Source organism: Podarcis vaucheri (assembly GCF_965113315.1).
Source record: "Podarcis vaucheri genome assembly, chromosome: 3".
In the NCBI taxonomy this organism is placed as follows: domain Eukaryota; kingdom Metazoa; phylum Chordata; class Lepidosauria; order Squamata; family Lacertidae; genus Podarcis; species Podarcis vaucheri.
The window spans coordinates 95,507,979-95,528,104 of record NC_138761.1 but is presented as its reverse complement, the minus strand read 5'-3'; the positions used below and the strand labels follow the sequence as shown (position 1 = coordinate 95,528,104).

The 20,126-nt window shown below is 42.8% G+C and overlaps 1 protein-coding gene across 6 annotated transcripts in view; it reads left to right on the top strand.

Moving 5' to 3' along the window:
* The window catches only part of LPIN1 (lipin 1), a 76,967-nt gene that overhangs the window by 30,897 nt on the left and 25,944 nt on the right, over window positions 1-20,126 (top strand). For 5 of the 6 annotated variants that reach the window (XM_082218279.1, XM_082218282.1, XM_082218280.1 and 2 more), the window contains 2 exons: window positions 17,464-17,664; window positions 19,224-19,319. In XM_082218279.1, the coding sequence (XP_082074405.1) occupies window positions 17,464-17,664; window positions 19,224-19,319 (297 nt within the window). Of the gene's footprint in view, window positions 1-8,224; window positions 8,408-17,463; window positions 17,665-19,223; window positions 19,320-20,126 lie in introns of those variants that run through there. The other variant, XM_082218284.1, reaches the window with a different exon arrangement.

Sequence of the window (20,126 nt, the reverse complement as noted above, 5' to 3'; positions counted from 1 at the left end):
GTTGCTTGCATTTGAGAATTTCTGCTAAAAAAAATGCCCCTCTTTCCAATGAAGGATTTCCCCCTGAAAATGTGTCAGGTGTGGAATAAAGCCCATTTCTAGTACCTGGAGTTCTTCCCCTCTTTTTCTGCATGCATTTAGATATGTCCAGAGCAGAACAACCTTTCTTAGATATGTGTTATATATGTGAAGGTTGGAAAAAACCCTATAAATGCAATCTGTTCTTTTGCATGCCATAGATAACTGGAATTGCTAACAGGTTCCTAAAAGCAAATGCTTGAGAACCTCAAGGTCTCCTTGTGACACCAATATTTGTTTCTGGTTATCTTCCACTTGTTTACCGCTTCTGTCCATCTGTCCAGATTTCATTCTGGCACTAGGTGTCTGTGCCTCTCACCCTGTTTCCTGTACCGAGGTTGTCTTTGAGCAACCAGACTAACGAGTTCAAGAAATCATATTGTAACCTCCATGGCTGACCTAGCACAACAGCAGAAATGCAGAAAGTGTGGTTGAGGGCAAATGCAGAATTTATTTGACCTGTCTGCTTATGCTTATCTATGCATCTGGTCCAGCGCTGCTGGGTTATGTTAGCCGAGAAGGAAATCTCACTTGGTTGGAGCGAAATTCTAACGTATGGCAGTCAATTTTTCAGAAGGCCTACTGCATGTATGTGGAAAACTTAGCACATTTTATGTGGGTTGGGCATGGAGCTAATTGTAAGCTCCCAGCTCCACCTGCTTCCATATGTTCAGAATGATGCCTTAATTTGTGCTTACCATGTGTGCATTCCGATGCATGGCAAAATTTACACACCATTTAGACGTTATGGTGAGTATGTCAATGTTGGTGAATTTTGTGTACAGGGCCTCTTAGAGGCAACTCTTAAGTTATGGAGCTGATTAGTGAATGAAAGGGAAAGTATGGGAAAAGTACATGTACAGGAAGCAGAAGTTCAAAGTTGCACTCCCCAACATCTCCAGTTAAAAGATATCTCGGCAGAACTGAGAAACAGCCTTGGAGTCTTGGCCACCAGTCAAAACAGACATCAGTGGGCTAGACAGAGGAAATCGTGTGACTTTGTAAAAGCAGTGTTATATGAAAATACTGGGTCATTGTGGAAATGGCAGGGTTTTTAGAACACAGAACGCCAGCAGTTATTGATCAGAAATTCAGCTAGAGAAAACTTGTCTGTCAAAAAGAGGCTTTTGGCTTGTGAGGTTGAACCTATTGCCAGAAATGTCTGATGAATACAAACCTTTGCCTTCCCTCTGTAAATGAATATCCTTGTGTATGAATGATTGCTAGGAAAATGATAAAGAGTCAGCAAAAAGAATCTTGAAGCGTTGCTCTGTGGGGATACAGACACAATTCCTGGGATTCTAGCTGTCCCAGAAAGCATCATTCCATACAGTCTGAGCGTTTTATTTGATAACAGAGGAATTTTGCTCCATCAGTATCTTTATATTTGGGGAGGGGGGAGCAGGACAGTGGGGGCAGTGACCCTTCCTGAATTTCAGATCATAAAAATCATAATGTAAGAATATAACAAATGCCTTGCTGGATCAGACCAAGGTTCCATCTTCATTCAGCATCTCATCAATCTAATTTTCCCACTTTATTGTTCCAAAGCTATTGTTATTACGGGGCTTAAGGTTTCTAGCTACCGTAGATATACTCCTAACCTTTTTGGCTCACCACAGTTGTTATGAACAAATCCAGGCTGCCCTGCGATGATAATATTGCCATAGTAGTCAGCTAAAGCAAGATATGAAGAGAAAATTATTGCAACAAATACTCTTAAAGCACATTAATTTTCAATTTACTGGGCCATAAAAACTTCCTGTGTGCCTTCTTCTTCCCATCCATCCATCCATCTGAAATGGCAGCTCTACATCCACCCCTAAAAAAGAAGTCCTAAAAAAAGATTACTTGCTGAATTACTGAATCACATTTTGTTCCCTTACAAATCTTACCAGAACCGAATTCAGCAATTCACCTGCTTTATGGAAGCTAATTTAAAAATAATACCACGATGTCACTTTGTATAAGGTGAGTCTTCCCTAGTTTTTAAAGAAACAGGCCAGCAATTTTGTTCCTGTCAAAGTTAATAGCAAATCTCCCATTCATTTGAGTGGTGCAGGATTGCAACCAATTATCATGAATAACACAGGCATTACCTACCCTGGAAGATGCGGGTATAAAAACAGGCTGGTTCTTGGTACATAATCTGGTTTCTACTGGTTCATTAAAGCTTTTCCTGTTGTGAAGTGTTGCAAGACCTTTTACCTGAATGTGCCTGAGCGCATTGCAAAGGACATCTCTATAAAATAGGCAAACTAAAACAAAACAAAAAAGAATTAGGAGTACAAGAAGCTGTCTATTTAGCTCAGTTTTGTCTACTACTCTGGCCGGCAGCAGTTATCCAGGGTCTCAGGCAGAGAATCTTGCCTGTCTGGTCTATTTTTGACCGCTGATGCCAGACCTTGATACTAGGTAGACTCTACTGCTTGCCAAACCTAATGCTGTACCATTGAGCTATGTGGCCCTTTCCTGAACCATAAATGTGATTTATTAAAGTTGATTATTTACCTAGGGACAAAATTTATGGAAGCTTGCTTGCCTCCTTCTTGACAAAAGTTGTCTTCAACTTCTGCCCTCAGAAGTCGGCACGGAAAAGCTGCCTTGCTGATTACTGCACGGGTATCGTTGTTGTTTTAAAAAACACCGTGCTGTCCCGTCCTTGTTTTGTTATTTTTATTTTTTCGATGCGTGAATGCAGCTCCTCCCTGCCTTTTGTTCCTCTGCTTTAAACAAGCGCCCCTGCCCACACACATTCCTGTGAGCTTGGATGAGAGGACATCCCTCCTCTCCTTTCCTTCCAAGATTGGCTGCGGTAGCTAGGAACGTGCATCGCCTCTCACACCACCCGGGCCTTGTTTTTGCTTCCCTTTTACACCAGGCAAGGGAGAAGCGATTGCTCAAACGCGAAGGCAGCACGTGAAAGGGAGACACTCACAGCAACGGAAGCTGCAGGGAAATGCTTTAAAGGGTCGGCTGTCAAGCTTCCGGAACTCTCATTTATTATAATGAATTTGCCATTGATCGCGACTCCTCGTCTCTCCGCCTTTTCTTTTCACCCAGACACGTGAAAGCACGATCGTAGGTATACGATCGTCAGTTGCAGAAACGCAAACAGGATCGTATACCCACGACCGTGCTTTCACGTGTCAAGGTTAAAAAAACCTCAACGGACTTCTGAGCACTTTGAAGAGATGTCAGTTGCAGAAACGCAAAGTGCTCATAAGTCTCTTCCTCCCCCCCCCACTGGGTTTTTTTTTGGGGGGGCAGGTTAAGGGATAAATATGAACGTGAGAAAGCCATCATCTTCCTTATAAGCCAAGCCCCATTCAAAACCCATCCTTTTGAAATAAATATCCCTGTTTTGGGTATGTACCCTGAGAACTATTCCGTTCCCAGATCATGGGCGTAGCTAAGGGGAGAGGCGGCTCCCCCCCCCATAACTAAAAACCAATAAAAATACATAGCAATCTGAGATTCTGCTCCCCTAACAAAAGCCCCCCCCCAAAAAAAATAAATAAATCCTGGCTACGCCCATGCTTCAGATTGGTTAAATTCCCCTTTCGAATTTAATACCAGCCTGGGGACAATGGTGTTTACGGCGCGACACGTGCCTGGGAAACTCATGCAAACAACATTCCGAGGCCCCGCCCCCTTGCGTTCTGCCAGCAGCGCACGGATCCGCCTCCCTCTCCCCCCCCCCCCCGGCATCCGCGTTCGGCTGAGGACACGCCGCTCCCCGATTGGCCGCGGGGATCGCCTCAGATCCCCTCCTCCCCGCGCTGAGTCACAGCACAGCAGCCAAGCAAAAAGGCGCTCAAGGTTCTACGGGAAGGGCCCTGCCAAGGGGAGATCCCGACAGCCAACTGCAGTCAGACAGACGTCCAACAACCATTCATAATATTTCGCCTTGATAGGTTGAAGGAGCGCGGTAGTGATCAGTCCGACGATAAACTCGCCACGGCTAGCCCAAGCACAAATCCACAACACCCCTTTTTTTACTTGGTCTTTTTTGTTAGGGCTGTGTCTCCTTAGAACAGTTGTGTGGGACTACAACTCCCATCATCCCTAGCCAGCAGGACCAGTGGTCAGGGATGATGGGAATTGTAGTCCTAAAAAAACAACAACAACAGCTGGAAACCCAAGTTTGGGAAACTGCTAGAACTTCGATCTGAGCATGTGCAGAGTACGTCTTCTTCACTTCTTCGAGTAGCAGTTGCAAGACTGTACACACCCGGAGTATGGGTTGTGTGAGACTGTGCAAAGGAGGGTAGGGTTTTGACTGATGTGCATAGGAGAGGATTTGGGCAGGTGTAGCTTATCAGGATTTAGACATGAAACGACTCCAGAAATTTGCAGTTCTCTGTGGCTTCTGGGATGTGCAGGTGATTCCAGGAAAGCGACTCCATTTTGAAATTAAAATATTTTACTGTACTGTAAATGCTCTTGTGGGGAAAAATATGTTATCTTTAGGTAGAAGAAAAACAATCCAGTAAATAGGATTAATGTATAGCTTTACTCCCAGTGGGGTGATATTCTGAAATCAGGAATATATATATATATATAGGCAATGCTTTGATATTCTGGATTACGGAGCATTATTTTTTTTTAATGCCAAGCACCATCTGTTTAAACAAGTCAAAAAATGCTGTCACCTTGGTCATAAAACCATTTTCATAAGTGATGCAGTTTTATTGCTTATAACCCGGAAGTCATCACAATATAAAACACGGGAGATTGACATATAACAAACGAGAAGAGAAATACAATTAAGCAAGTATAAACCAAAGTGAAGGAGCAGCACTATTTAAACTGGATTGCATCCCTTGTGGTATGCAATCTATGCACAAATGGTGCTTACTTTTAATTGCATCTATGCTGTCCTTGCATCTGTAATTTGAATATATGAATGGCAATAACTAATAATGTATATTTGATTTCAAAATATCTCATCTCATCAACCACATTCATTAATCACACATTCTATATCAAGGCTACTTAATATAGAGCCCACCAGTGTTTTGGACGACAACTCCCGTCATCTCCAGCCAGAAAGAGCAATGGTTATGCATGATGGGAGTTGTAGTCAACAACATGTGGAGGGCACCATGGTGGCTACCTCTATTCTGGACTAAAACATATTGTTATTTAGGGCTGGCACCAGACTAGAGAAGGCTCTGGGGAAATTACTTGGCGGTGAGTCATGCAATATTACTTGGCTGTGATGGCAGTGTGGGCGGCTGGGTTTATATATTATTATTATTATTATTATTATTATTATTATTATTATTATTATTATTACTATTATTATTAGTGTATACCACCCTTCATCCGAGAATCACAGGGTGCTTTACAATATAAAACCACAAAAATACATGCTATACTAAACAAAACAATAACAGTAACCCTCCCTCCAAAATTTAAAAGGCCGTAGATTAGCCAAAGGCCTGGGAAAAGATTTAAATTTTGCACAATGTCCCCGAGTGACACAAGTTTGGGGGCATTGTGGAAAATTACGAACGACTAGATTTAGCCAGTCTGATGCTGTTCAGAGTCCAATATAAGAGGAAAAAAAGAGGTGGTTGGGAAGGTAAATTTAGCACTTCAGTTGATACCCCGATAGCTACCTAAAGATGCAAGATGCGGAAGCCAGCCCTGTTATTTGTGTCACTTGTAAATGCTACATTGGTTTATTGTTGCATTAAGCAACAGTTTGCTTATTCATGAGGTGACTGAAGTGAACTGAAAACATGACAAGTATATATTATATATGTTCAGGTGTGTTGACATATTATACTCAAATGAAGATCTAAAACAAAACAACCCCCCCCCTTTGTGATAGCTAGAGTGCTTTCTTAAAGAGATACGTACTTGCACATCAAACATTGAAGCTACTCTGGGTTCTGGACACCCACATTTCCAGCAGTGTCCATCATGAGGACTATTTGCACGTAGGCCCAGGCTCTTAAACAAATTACAACAGTGTTTTCATATGCCAAGAACCTGATCAGTCCAGTCATCCGCCATATATTCTCTGATGATCATCCCAAACATGTTATTACTGGCCACAACAGATTAGTTTCTGGCACGAAGGACTTTTAAATTCCTTCATCTTATGTACATGCTCTCATACCAGCCCTCTGATGTTATTCCCATTTTACAGGTCAAGGAAATGTGACCAAGAAATTGCTATTTGCCAGACAGGTCTGTAGGGATGCCCTCCATACTCCTAGGCCTAGGTGCGATGGAATCAGAAACTGATACCCTCCCTCGTTCACGTCTGATGCTTTAGAAACAGTTTCCCGGTTATTAGGGAGTTTCAAGGCTGCCAGCAAGTCATCAGATACCCAAGTCATAATAATAGATTCCAGCCCAAGCCACCAATGTAAAATATGTGTGGTGAACATGTGGTTCTCTATGATCCTGCTGGACTCAAGACTCCAACTCCCATCAGCATGGCTAATGGTGAAGGATGGTGGGAGTTGTAGTCACAAGCTACCCATCCATGATGAAAGGGCCTCACTAAATAAGATATTGGGAAATTAGGACTGGATCCCTTGTTGCTTTAAATTTTCACAAATAGCTACAGAAAAGGACCAATGCTTGTGTGCATGTGTGCACACACACACAGAGTAAAAAAATAAAATTCCTAGGTCATTAACTCCCTGTCTGAAACCCTGAGGAGCAGAAACCAGGCAATAAGTTTCCCCATTCAGCTCCCCCCCCCATACAATCCTTTAAATAAAAATTGTTATCGGAAGCAGTATGCAAATAATTTTATGCCTCTAAATTTCACACATGGATATTAATTTTAGAACTTTAGGAAAGTGATTTGTGGGTGCCATCACAAAATGGCTGGCACGTTGAGGGGGGGGGTGCATAGCTAGTAAAAAAATGGCTGCCGTTGTCAGAACACTCACAGTATATACGACCACAACAAGAAGTCAAAACAGTAATGTCTGCCTTAGTAAAAGGCAGTAAAAATGCCACTTTGTCTGAACCCACAGTGTTCTGTTCTAACCCACTTCACAGAAGGCAAGCCAATCAATTTCTCGAAGTCACATCTCAATAAAACTTTGTACTGCATACATCCTTTTTCTGCCCGGGCCCATCTTTCCAAGGCCCTGAATTCTCACCCCTCCCCAACCCCTGAATCCTCCATTTTTTTTGAATAGTGGCATTCAGTTAGAATGGCCTTCTTTTCTTTTCTATACTGGTGGCATCTAATTAGGACTCTAGACTAGAGAGACAACATGGAAGAGTTCTAATTGGACCGTCTGCTGGTAATTTCCCGTAAGAACTGCTCCTCCCCTTCTCTCCAGTCTGCTGACCAAATGTGCTTTTTAAAAAAGTGCTCAAGCATTTTAAAGAGTTGAAGATGACATGCCCCTTAACACTTGTGCACGCTGAACTATATTTTGTGAATCTCTGACACATGGCAAACTGCAAGTGTCAAATCATTCACAAGAGTGCTTCTGGCAATTTAAGCCGGAACATTTAACCGCGAGAAAGGCAACTTGAGACATAGTGATCCTTATGTGGATGAGACCCATCTCTCTCTCTCTCTCTCTCTCTCTCTCTCGGCTCTATTTCAATTTGTACGAATTGAAAAAAATAAAACAAAACCTGCAAACAACCGCTCTTACAGGATCCAAAACCGCCGTGACAGACGCAAGACACTCACAATTTTGTTTAATGACTAAAACCCTGCTTGTTCGTTTCAGTTTGCAACCCAGAACCTCTGATTTTAACTCTTGCAAAGCTCTCTGCCTCCATTTCATTAGGGTAACCACCCACCCGCATTTTGGTGCAATTTCGCAAGCGACAGACGGTTTTGCCACTGTTTTCAATGCTTGCCTGTCAAAAATCCCCATGAATTTACCATGCTAGTTTGGGCCTGTCTGTTGTGGTCTATGGCTTGCAGCAAACTCCTATCTACACCTGCAAAATATAGCTGGAGTGGGGTCAGAAGTGGGGCAAATATAGGAAGATGCTTCCGGTAGATCTAGCCTTGGGTAACCATAACCACAGCTGTTGCGATGGATGTCCTGATCTCTCCTTGATCCCCCTTCCTGCCTCCCTTCTCGAGGTCCCTCCTACAGGGCGGTTACCAGGCTGCCTATGTGGGATGAATTGACATTGCTGCAGCAGCCTGTTTGCATACAAAGCAAGGCTCTGGCCGGTGCCTGACCTGCCACTGCCTATCTAGCCTCATCCGAAGCCCTTCATTGCTGCGGGGGAGAAGAGCAGTGGCAAGACAGCTGTCTCTCTGCCTCCCTTGGGGAAAGTTGCTGATGTTTCTCACGGTTGACAGACGGTGCAAGGACAGGTATAAAGCTGACGAAGGATTTGGGGGGCAGGCGGGGGGAAGTTAAGGAGATGGGTTAAGAATTGGGGGAAATAGTACTATTGTGGCAATTCTGTAGGCCGCTGGATTTTTACCTGCACAATGTTTTGCTTAAGATAGTTGCAATTTTTCAGCTTGGGGACAAGCGGCCCTTTGTTTCATACTGTCTTGTTTTTTGCCTAAACGGAGTCCTTCTGGAAAAGTACACGTTTGTCCGCCAGGACCAAATCTCTCTGCCACATATGTTTTGGATATTAATCTGCATTTTAGCAAGAGCTCGCCTCCTAAAATAGCCGCAGTGGGTGAAGTGGCCTTTCCCCTGATTCTTTGGGTTGATGACTTAAAATGACTTATCGAGGGGTATGCGGCGGCAAAGGCTCTGATGCAAGGCGGTGGGGGGGTGGGAAGAAAGATGCGAGTACCCTTTTGAGCATGCCTATGGTGGCAAGTGGCAAAACAATTTGCAGGCCTGGCATAGAATTTAGGCCTTTCTGGAGCCTCGTTGGTGAGAAGAAAAGGGTTAAATGTGAATTCAGACACTCTGTCTCTTGTCTTCCTGTTTGCTAACTGCTGTCTTGTGTAAAAAGACAGGCTCTTTTGGCCTCGGGAATGGAGAGTTGTGTGACCATTTTGAAGTTTAAAATCGGGTTTTGTAGCAGTTGTTGTTGATCTGTGAAACCCGGCTAAAAGAATGTGTTGTACTGCCACTTTTCCTTTTTTTCCTTTTTGGTCTCCTCTTTATCTTTGCTAGTGCATATTCTGTTTTATTGCACAATTGTCTGATACAGATGTGCTTAGACAGTGTTGCTAAACCCAATGCTATTTGTGGGTTTTGAACCTCCGAGCTATATATTCACTCCCATTTACATTTAAACAGTGCTTTTTGTCCTGGGGTACGCATACCCAGAAACATTTTGTGACTCTAAGTTTGGCCTCATTGAGGGGCAATATTTCAATATGAGCAGGAAAATGAGAGTACCCCTAAACATTTTTTTTTAGAAAAAAAGCACTGCTTTTAAATACCTTTTCTTTGGCTTCAAACATCTGTAGAGAGACTTCATGTTTCACGCACATACATGCACACACTTGTTTATCAGTATTACAGAAAGGGATGTTATCAAAGCCTCTTTAGTCCTTAGGTGAGGGATTGTTGCCAACAGTTCTAGTATAAAGTCAACTAAAATATTTCGGCATGATCCCCCTAAAGTTGTCCCATTGACTTCATTTGGAACACACTTAATTTAACTGTTGAAATCAGTGGGACTTTTTTTTTTTTTTAAGTGCTTACCTTTGATTGGAAATCCCCTTTTTTTCTTTTGGGAAAATTCATGTAGAACTTGGAGATAATTTAATTTGAAAAACATTACCGTTTCCTAAATAAATCATTTGCTTCTCACTGAGGAAAAGAGGGATAAGATACCCTTTTCAGATTCTATGTTTGAATTCAACTGTTTATATTGAAATAAATTAAACCACATTAATTGGATAGTACATATATAATAAATTATCATAATTAGACTGGCCCCCTTTTTCATAATGAAAATCGAAATAGGGATGCTTTTTCTTTATTTTAGAGAGAAGTTCCACTGGAACCAATGGGGCAAGTTAATGGCAACTGTCATATCCTGTTGAGAGTCTGTGGTTAGACTGGGGGAGATAAGGTTCAAAGTTTACTGGATTGTTAGTTACAGTACTGTCCTGTCCTGTCCTGCAAACTGACACAGCTGAGAGAGTTGTTGACATCAGAAGAATGGTATTGGTCAATCTGGAATGCCATGAACTCTGTTTTTTGAATCTCATGCTTTGATTTTTACTGTAAATAGAGTTTCTCATTGGAGATTCAGCAGGGCAGAATTCGGAAAGAATCACCACTACAAAAGTCCTTTAAAGAAAAGAATTGGGGAACTGTCCTTGATGGACTGTGTTCCTGTTTTCCATTCCAAATGTATTTATTTAACCATTTTTTGTGGGTTTGGAGTGGCCTTCTTTGTGCACTCAAATATGGCTAAACAACGCACAAAGAGCTCTTTTGGAAGCACTTGGGACCGTTAGGGGATTTTGAAAATGTTAGTAATTTCAACCATGCCCATACATGCTTTAAAGGTTGTTTTATCACATTGGTAAACAAAGGCAAATATTTGAACAACGGCATTCTTGTTTGATACATGTTTTGGCGTTAGAAATGGAACTGTGCAGAAGTCATCTGGGATCTTTACAAAGTTATTTCAGGTCTTCTTTAACAGCAGTGTTAAGGCTTGTGGCACATCATCATACACAGGGCAAAGGCATTCTTAGAAATAAGATAGAAATTAATTTCAGGCGTGAATAATTTGTGATTGCGGGTGCTGAGCTTTCCTCCTGGGGAACATCCTTTGCTGGAAAAGTATCTTTTTCCTTTGGCATTGACTTTTGTCTCTCTCTTCTTAAGCCATCAGAATGAAACACTCCCTCCCACAGTTAAGAAAGTGGATGCCATTTGTGAGGATGAATTGGGCAGGAAAATGGGACCCGGCTATGAGGGGTGGGGTCCTGCGTACTGGTGGGTCCTATGAATTATGCAAGTTCTCCACTTGTTTAGGTATGCTCTTTCTATTCTGTTTTGTTGTATGGAAAGGGTGAATGAAAGCAAAGTGCTTTTTATCTGTCACATTATCTATGATTGTATTTCTAAATTCCAGACACACCCCTTATTTAACCGCTGGAAAATAAACAGACTAATAACGTCTCAATGAAAAAAAAAATCTTTCTTTTAAGACTCGCTATTGTTCATTCAAAGTGAGGAGACAGTGGCAATTTCAAGATTCCTTACCCTTTCTTGTAAATTGAGGAATATCCAGTTTGCTTTAGGAAACAAAAACAGCTTTAGGAAAACGATTCCCAGATCTTCTGCTTTTCTGCCTGTCCTCAGTATTTCTGCATGTTGGAATAGTAAAAGCACTTCCATGCTATGCTTCAATTAGCTGCTTCCTCTTTGACACAAATTGTGTTTATTCTGACATCTGAATCTGGCTTGTAAGTTCACTAGCCAAGCCAGGGCTGCAAACCATGGTTTCCTGGATCATATGTAATGACAAACTATGGTTTGTACTAAATAGGAATAATTTAAATCAGAATGTGTGAGAAGAGTGGCTGTGGCTTATTGACAAACCATGGTTCAGCTCTCCGCCTGAACTGAACCCATGTAATAAAATCAGGTTTCCTGCCATGTAATGGTGTGGAAAGATGCTTTACACAGCACTGTCATGTTGTGTGTGTATTTAGGGGCAGGCATGTATCTCAGTCACAGAGCACATGCTTCGGATGCAGAAAGGTTTTATTCCTGCCATCTCCAGTTAAAAGGATCAGGTTAGCAAATAGTGGGAAAGACCTCTGCCTGAAGCTCTGGAGAGCCAGTTCCAGTCAGAAAACATGGACAAATAGCCTGACCAGACGTAATGCAGTTCCCCATGTCCCATGTAACCAGCCAACATAGTATAGAAGATCATTGGATGACGTCTTCGAAGGACTGCCTTCTCATGACATGAGCTTGCCCGCCCACTGCACTATTCCTCAAAAGCCTTGATCTGTTTTCCACTGCCATCAGAGGTTGAGCTGGATGATAATGCATGACAGAATCTTTTTGGTTGTGGCACCCAGATTACAGAACTCCTTTACCCAGGAAGCCTGGTTGGCCCCCTCCTTTTTGGCTTTTCGGCGTCTGGTAAATATTTTCCTGCTTTGCAAAGTTCCTGTTTTGGATTCTCTAAAGCTTTTCTGGTCCCTTTTGTGGAACTGTATTTTAGGTGGCTCTGGATATATTTTTTAGTTCATTGTTCATCTTGTAGCTTTAATTATTATGTTTTAGGCTGATGATTTAAGCTGTTTTGGGGAGGCTAAAAGGCAGACCCCGAATGATCTTGTAAATAGTAAGTAAAACAATGTCAGTTCATTTCTGTAGGTCGGTCTTGTTATCTGTTATCTAGTGATTTTTATCCTAAAGCCTGAGTGAAGAGGGCAGAACAAACCATTGAGAAAACCATATTGTGCCATTTTTATAAATTACAAAAAGAGGAGGAGAACAGTGTGGTTCTTTCAGTGGGGTCCCATTTTTTCACTGGAGACCGCTGCTCTAAAATGTATCAAGCTACGTGCATTATCTTGTTCATCACTTTTGATAACAATGCTCACAAATTTACATTGTTGTATTTCGGGTCTAAACCTTTTCCAAACATACTTTGTGAACGCTGTGAGTTTGAACGAAGCAGCTATTATGGTGGATACTGTCAAGGCATGCAGCGTTTAATCATCATTTTGAAAATAACTCACCCAGGGAATGTTCAGAATGAAACATTTCCTCCCCTTCTGCATGGCTTTCTGAATTGTGGGTAGATTTATGCTTAATCAGCTTTATTGGCAAAGAAAAGCATATAGGACAAACACAATTCAGAAGACTTGTAGAGGAGTTTGTGTTTAATAATGCATGCAACATTGATTTTGTGGAAAGAAAACCCAAGAAGGAGAGAGTGGTGGTCACGGACTAGCACAGAGTTAAGGATGTTATTATCTTGCTCTTTTATTCTGACTGGGTTTTGCTATGTATGTTGGGGCAGCTGTAACCATTGATGTGACTGCCCTTACATTTAGGAGAATTCTGTGTGCCTCAGCCACACAGTGAAAGGGAGAATGTTAAGGGAGCCAAGGTTGTAGGCATGCTGTCAAAAGTACCAAGCAAAGGTGGGTTGCCAGGTCCTTTGAGAGGAGGTCTGCACAACTTGTGATCTATATGTTAATGGCTGGAAGAACTCTTTCCTTCCTGATTAGTTTTTGTCCCATGTTGTATCTGTTTTTTAAACATCTTATTTTGACTTACCGCCCTTCTCCCTCATGTCTGCTCCTGTTTACTGTCCTTATTAACAAAAAAATAATATTCCTCTCCCCCAAAAAGTTCCATTGTGATCTAGCAAGCAATATACGGTAGCCCACCGCAAGATTTTATAAGCTCCATACTTTACCAAACTGTGGCTGTGAAATCAGGATTTTCCAGCTGCTCACTGCTTGCTATACATGGCTTGTGGGTCGCATTTGATTCTATAAACATGCTCAAATAAACTTATTCTAAAGAATTTCTGAGTATCCATTTTTATGCTGAAGGTGCACAGACTTATTGCTGGCCTTCTGTAACACATTAGAACTTTCACATTTTATCTGCTAAAGTGTGAAGTTGTTTCTATAACTAAATCAGGCCAGTGGTCTGTCATGTTCATCATTACTATTTTAACTGCCACTGGCTATCCATAGCTTTCTTTGTTTTTTGTTTTGCTAGCCCTGTTCCCATATATTCACATGCTGGGGATGGAGCCCAGGGCTTCAATCTGCATAGAAAAAAAGCATGTGATGTTCTATTGTGCCACGACGCCTTTTCAGTGCAACAGATAAGGACAGGCTAATCTACTGTATTTTTCCATGTATAAGACGATGCCTTTTGCTAAAAAAAAGAAAAGAAGAAAAGAAAGGCAAAAATTGGGTGTCGTCTTATACACAGATAGTGAATGCAGAGGGGGGACATGCAATTAATGGCAGCAGCAAGCAGGAGATAGGCTGCGGTGATTGGGTGGGTGATTGGTGGCTGTGACAAGGCCTGCTGGCGATTGGCTGTGGCTGCGGCAATTGGGCAGACAATTGGCGGCTGTGGCAAGGTGTGTGATCGGCAGTGGCTGTGGCAAGCGATCGGCAGTGGCGGGCAGGCGGGTGAGAGCGATTGGCGGAAGTGACCTCCCCTCCAAAGCTAAACAACTTAATTTCTTAATTTTGGGTGAAAAAAAATTGGGGGCATCCTATACATGGAAAAATACGGTATGTCACTTCCAGACAGTTGCTATTTTGTGGGTGAGAATTCAGCAACATACCAGCAAACTCTGGTTGCGCATCTGAAGCAGAGTTGGCATCCTTTCACAACAAACCTGCTTCCCCTCCACCCCATTTCTGTAGTAAGGAAAGTGACCGGAAAATGAGCTGGAAACCAATTGCTTGGTGCAACAATACCGTACAACTTCCCTGCAAACAAACCAGAGAATGAATGCTCAGTAAACAACCAAGGAGGTATAATCTCCCCAGGCACTTTGTTCAAAAACATCAGGATATATGTTCCCAGGCGTGTGGAAGGGATCCTAGGAATATATTACTGGTCACTGGCTCATTGGAATACAGGGAGAAGATGCTACTGTTAAGGACTGATTCTCACCCCCTCTCCCCAAGTATTGAAAATATGAAATATGGAAAAAAAATGTGAATGAGAAACAGGGACCAACTTGTTTTTGCAAACATTCATTTGGGAGCCTGAACTGCTTGTGGCTTCTTGTTGAGTGCTGTTTTCGTGGCAAACGAACATGTGTGAGGAAAGTCCTCAAGTTGCAAGAAGCTTTTCCATGCACAACTTCTTTCAGGTGATGGCCTGAAACATCCCTCCCTGATTTTACAGAGCAAATTCCGTAGTTTACGCATTGCGTGAAGAAGTACTTTCTTTCGATTGGAAATTTAAAGGGAAACCCCAGATAGAAATGTAGGTTGCAGGCTGACAGAATGCAAGTAGCCTTATATTTTTCTGAGTTGGTCTGGTTTATTATTAGCACTCCTGCTCTTGAGATACCAGCAGGCAGGCTTTCTAGGATCAATCAGAACAAAATGTGTCATGCAGACCACATACAGTCTCCTTAGGAATTGGGGAACGTTCCTGGGGACGTGAATATTTCACTGGGAGCTAATGCATACTTCAGCAAGCTGCAAATGCAGTTTTAGCACTCACATTCCCTGTTCCAGGACCCCTGACACTTGACTGGCATTTACCATGGATTGAGCCTTTAGTGTGGCAGCCTTTGTGTGCTCTGTGGAACTCCTTGCCAGTAGAGGTTTGGCAGGAACTGCTCCTCCCTTCTTTGAGGCAACTTTAGAAAACTTAGGTTGTTTCAACAGGCCTTCACTTTATGAACTTTCTCTCTTTAACCAATTAGTATTTCACTGGTGTTTTATTGATGTTTCTCATGAAGTTTTCATGGATACTTTTGTTGATTTTATTCATATTTGTTGTATGCCACTCTGGTATATGAAACAAAGATACAGAATTAAGCTTTGGCTGGGATTCTCGTGGATCTATTATAACCATTAGGAGAAAACTAATTTTGTAAATGACTCTTGTCAGTCTTTTTTTAAGCAAAACATTTCTGCTATCCCAACCTGCTGTGTCGTGTGTATTGGCAGAGCTGTGTGTTTGTGTGGTGGGGGTAGGGTTCCCAGCCAGATTTTGATAATTATCATGACTGCTGTTTCCTTTGTTTTTTCACGTGCTCCTTTCTGTTCTGTTTTATGATGACGTTTGTTGGTTTCAATTTATATTGTGTTCTACCCTACCCTGGTATTGCACTGCGATGAAGTGTGGGTTAGAAATATTTTTAGTTAATAACAAAATCATCTCAACCTAGCAGGTGGGCCACTATAGTGACCCTCACTCTGCAGATGGGGAGGCAAAAGGCTGAGGGGTCCCTTCTTCCAAAAAGGAGCCCTGTACACTGGACGGTATTCATATTTGTTTCCCTCACAACATCACTGTGAGGTAGATTATTTTAGGACTTAAAGACCGCTCAGAGATCTTGCAGCGAACTTTGTAACTGAGCAGAAGTTTGGATCCAAGTCTCTCAAGACTTGCGCTCTAATCTCATGGATTTACTTAGAGCTACCTAAATGTTTCAACCAGAGACCTAAGTGAGTTAATGGTTGTGGTGAGATGTGAATCTGGGACTAACTGGCTCACGTTCCTCTGCTTGAAGCTTCATGCTATGCTGGGGCTTTGCTGGGCAGCTCTTGAGGAATGTGGATGTTGTCTTTTTAACTTTCCGTTGCTCATTACGTTGCCAAATATCTTGATACGCTGAAATGTCAAAGCCGTTCATTAGACTCGGATTGATTCTAAGTGCAGTGCTATCAACTGTGAGCCCGTCTTAAGCTGAAATCCTGTGCACACTTCCCTAGGAGTAAGTTACATTGTAGACTACAACCCAAGGGCCACATTATTTTCTGGTCAACTTTCTAGGGGTCACCTGACCAGGAACAGGTAAGGCTACCGGCGAAAGCGAACAGAGCAAGTACTGAATCTTACCTTTTTGTAGGCTAGTTCCACCCAACACTCTCTAGCCCAGTGTTTTTCAACCTTTTTTGGGCAAAGGCGCACTTGTTTCATGAAAAAAATCACGAGGCACACCACCACTGTGTGCGGAGAGGGAGATGTCAGAGCCCCGCTGTTCTCTATGGGGAATCGGATGAGAGCGGACCCCCTGTCCGCTCTCATCCGATCCCATCCGATCTGATCCCCACCCAGGACGGATGGAAAATAGGGTGGACACAGTCCGGTGCCCGCCTAGTGGGCAAAAATTTGACTTTTTTTTAAAAAAAATAATCTTTCGGATTTTTCAATTTTTCCCACGGCACACCAGGCAACATCTCGCGGCACACTAGTGTGCCGCGGAACAGTGGTTGAAAAACACTGCTCTAGCCTGCAAACAAGAAGCATGACTGGAGTTTCAGGACACATTCGAGGCATGCAAAAACATTTAAGGAGGGTGTGAAGTCTAGGGTGGTGAGGGGTGTGGCTCAGGAAAACAGGAGGAAATCTGATTGCCACAGAAGTCAGCGCTTTCAACCAGCGCAGAGACAAGAGAGGAGTGCCAAAGAAGTGTCATCTGTGGCAGTTGGGTTTTCTTCCTCTGTCCATTGGGGCAGATTTGGGGGTGAGAGATGAAACCGTAAGCCGTTGCCTCTGATGCCATTCTCCAAGAGATCTCACCAGAAAACTTTGGGCAGGGAAACTCCACACTGCTGTGGGAAGCCAGTAAGCTAACCAGTACTTCTCATGGGGCATGTGTGTGTAGGATTTGGCCCAAGAGCCTTCCAGAGTGACCATAGGTTGTTTTATAGAATATTTTTGGTCTCTTATTTTCTGCAGTTGCCAAGTCATCTTAATGTGTCCTTCCTGATTCTGATGCTTCCCTCTGTCCTGTTTTCCTCTCCAGGCACAAACCATGAATTACGTTGGGCAGTTAGCAGGCCAAGTCTTTGTGACTGTGAAGGAGCTCTATAAAGGATTAAATCCCGCCACGCTGTCTGGGTGCATAGATGTCATCGTTGTCCGCCAGCCTGATGGGAACCTCCACTGTTCGCCTTTCCACGTGCGCTTCGGAAAGATGGGAGTTCTGCGTTCAAAGGAAAAAGTGGTAGGGGGACAGAAGATGTATTGACATGTTTTTGTTTTGTCCCTCTTTACACAATATATTGTGCTGGGGGCAGGAATGTTTTCATCCTATGCGCTCTCAGAACCACACTTGATGATACATTGCATGCACAGTGATGTGTGTTAGTGGTTACTAGAACCACTTCAGCTCAGTCCCCATGACAGCTCCCAGTGGGCCTTGCTGGCTGAGCTCTGGAAGACGTTGTCTCAGCAAAGGCCCAGAGTCATTTGAAAGCTTAAGAAGGGCAGTCAAGGTCTTCTTTTCCAGTTGCTTCCCCCAGCCCACCAGGAGGGTTAGCTGAAGCCCTTCAAGGGCACATATAACATACTCCTGCAGAATTGTGGATCAGGAGAAGCTGTAGGAGAGTCGCCACCAGAGTCGAGGCATGATGGAAGAGCCATGCCCTTAGGCTGGGGTAATGGAGAAGGTGGTGCTCAGCACTCCCCTCCCCATAGTATGGGGACTTGTGAGTCATCTGAGTTTGAGTCCTTCTCATGGAGACACTAAGATGTAGATGCAGAGACAGGGCAGTACATATATCTGTAGCTGTGGGGTCCCTGATCCAGATTGGGATATCAGCTTCCTTTCTGGGCAAATGGTCACTTTGACCGGGGTGGGGGGCATTTTCATCAGGAAGTGTTAGATCCTCCTCCCCAGTCTTCCTCACACCGCAATCCCAGTCTCAAATTTCCACCCCCAGCTGCCATGGTAAAAAGGAAAGCACAGGCAAATGTCATTGTGCAAGTTAATGTATCATCTGCTTTGGCCCTCTGGGCAGATCTGTGATGCATGTGCTGGACTCCCCACAAAAGAACCATGGGGACTAGAATTTTGTGTCCTCAGCACTTTCACCAAACAACAAAACCCAGAGAAGTGGTAATTATTGTGTGTCAGATGTGTTATTTGCTCACAGATTCGGGTTTTGTTTTGTTTTGGATAAGGCCTTTTATCACTGGGAAGGCCACTTTATTTACAATACTGAGCCTATCAATGGACAACGTATGACCTTAAGCACTTTTATGGATTCAATAAGGATTCAGTGGGCTTAAGCTTATCTCTTTCGCTGTTGAAAATGTCACTTAAAATTGCTTATTTGGAGCTCAGTGGTTCCTGGGACCAGGAAGCTGGTTGATGCTTAACTTTCATTAGATCAGGCAATTGTACCCTAGCTATGAACTTGCTAGATAGATGTCCTTTGACAAACCTCTGTTTTCTCCCTCTCTGCACCTGCCCCTCCCCCAAACCATGAAATATGGGGATAATAGCACTGATGTCCCTTACAGGGCTGCTGTAAAGGATTGCGAGATAATGTGAAGTACTTTCATCACTTGAAAAACCTTACATAAATGTTAACTAGGATGATGTGAATTAGCCCTTTTCACAGATATAAGAGAATGTTCATTCACGCGCTAACTCTTTTCCAGTGCTCTGCAGTGAAATTATACGTTTGTATATACTCTGGTTTCTCTTCAGATCGTATAAATCTTTCGCCTTTTGCAGTGAAATTATACGTTTGTTCAAAAGTCTTTTGCCCTCCCCAGGTTGACATAGAAATCAATGGAGAATCTGTGGATTTGCATATGAAATTAGGGGACAACGGAGAAGCATTTTTTGTAGAGGAAACTGGTGATGACCAGGTAAGAGGAAGCTTCACTTCCCAAACATATTTCATTTCTAATAAATTATGGTTACAGCGCAACATCTGTAGTGGATCGTCAGACCCCAAGACTGCTATGCCTTTAAGAGATCCATTATAGGGAGAAGGCTGCTAGATCTGATTTCATTTACAGTTCTCCATTTCTTGCACCATTCAAGACTTGATTTACACACAGTGACAGATGGAGGAAGAGGGTGGATGGCAAAACCTAAAGGCCAGTTCACATGACCCCATTATTTCTGTAGTGATTCTGTTTGTTGCTGTTTGCATGTAGCTGTCATTAAATGGAACGTTTCCCCATCTGATTGCCTCTTTCTCACTTGCTGGCAGTATTCATTGGCAGAGGAAAGCTTGCATATTGTGAGACTGCTGGCTGTATAATTGATTGTTACCTGATTGTGTGAACTGGCTATTTTTGGTAGCAAGGCATTCATTGGCTTGGCTGATTTGCCTAAAGCCAAGGTGATTGGATTTCCATTACTTTCCTGATCTGTGCCTCTGAGCATGCTTCCCCAAAAGGATTTTTTTTAAAAAAAATCAAGCAGGACTTCCATGTTCCTGCTGCAGAACTAGTCAGTGCAAGAGGATATAGCTTAGTCCCTCTGCACAGAGGAAGGAGCCAGTTCCAGGAAGGAGAGCCTATTTTGGCATGTGAGATGAGCAGGTGCAGCTCTTGACAGTTCCATAGCATGTTTCTTGCATTGATTCCATGATTGAAGCTGCAATCTTATATATATACTTATTCCATGAAAGCATGGTGAGAAAGGATTCAGCTACATTAGAAAAA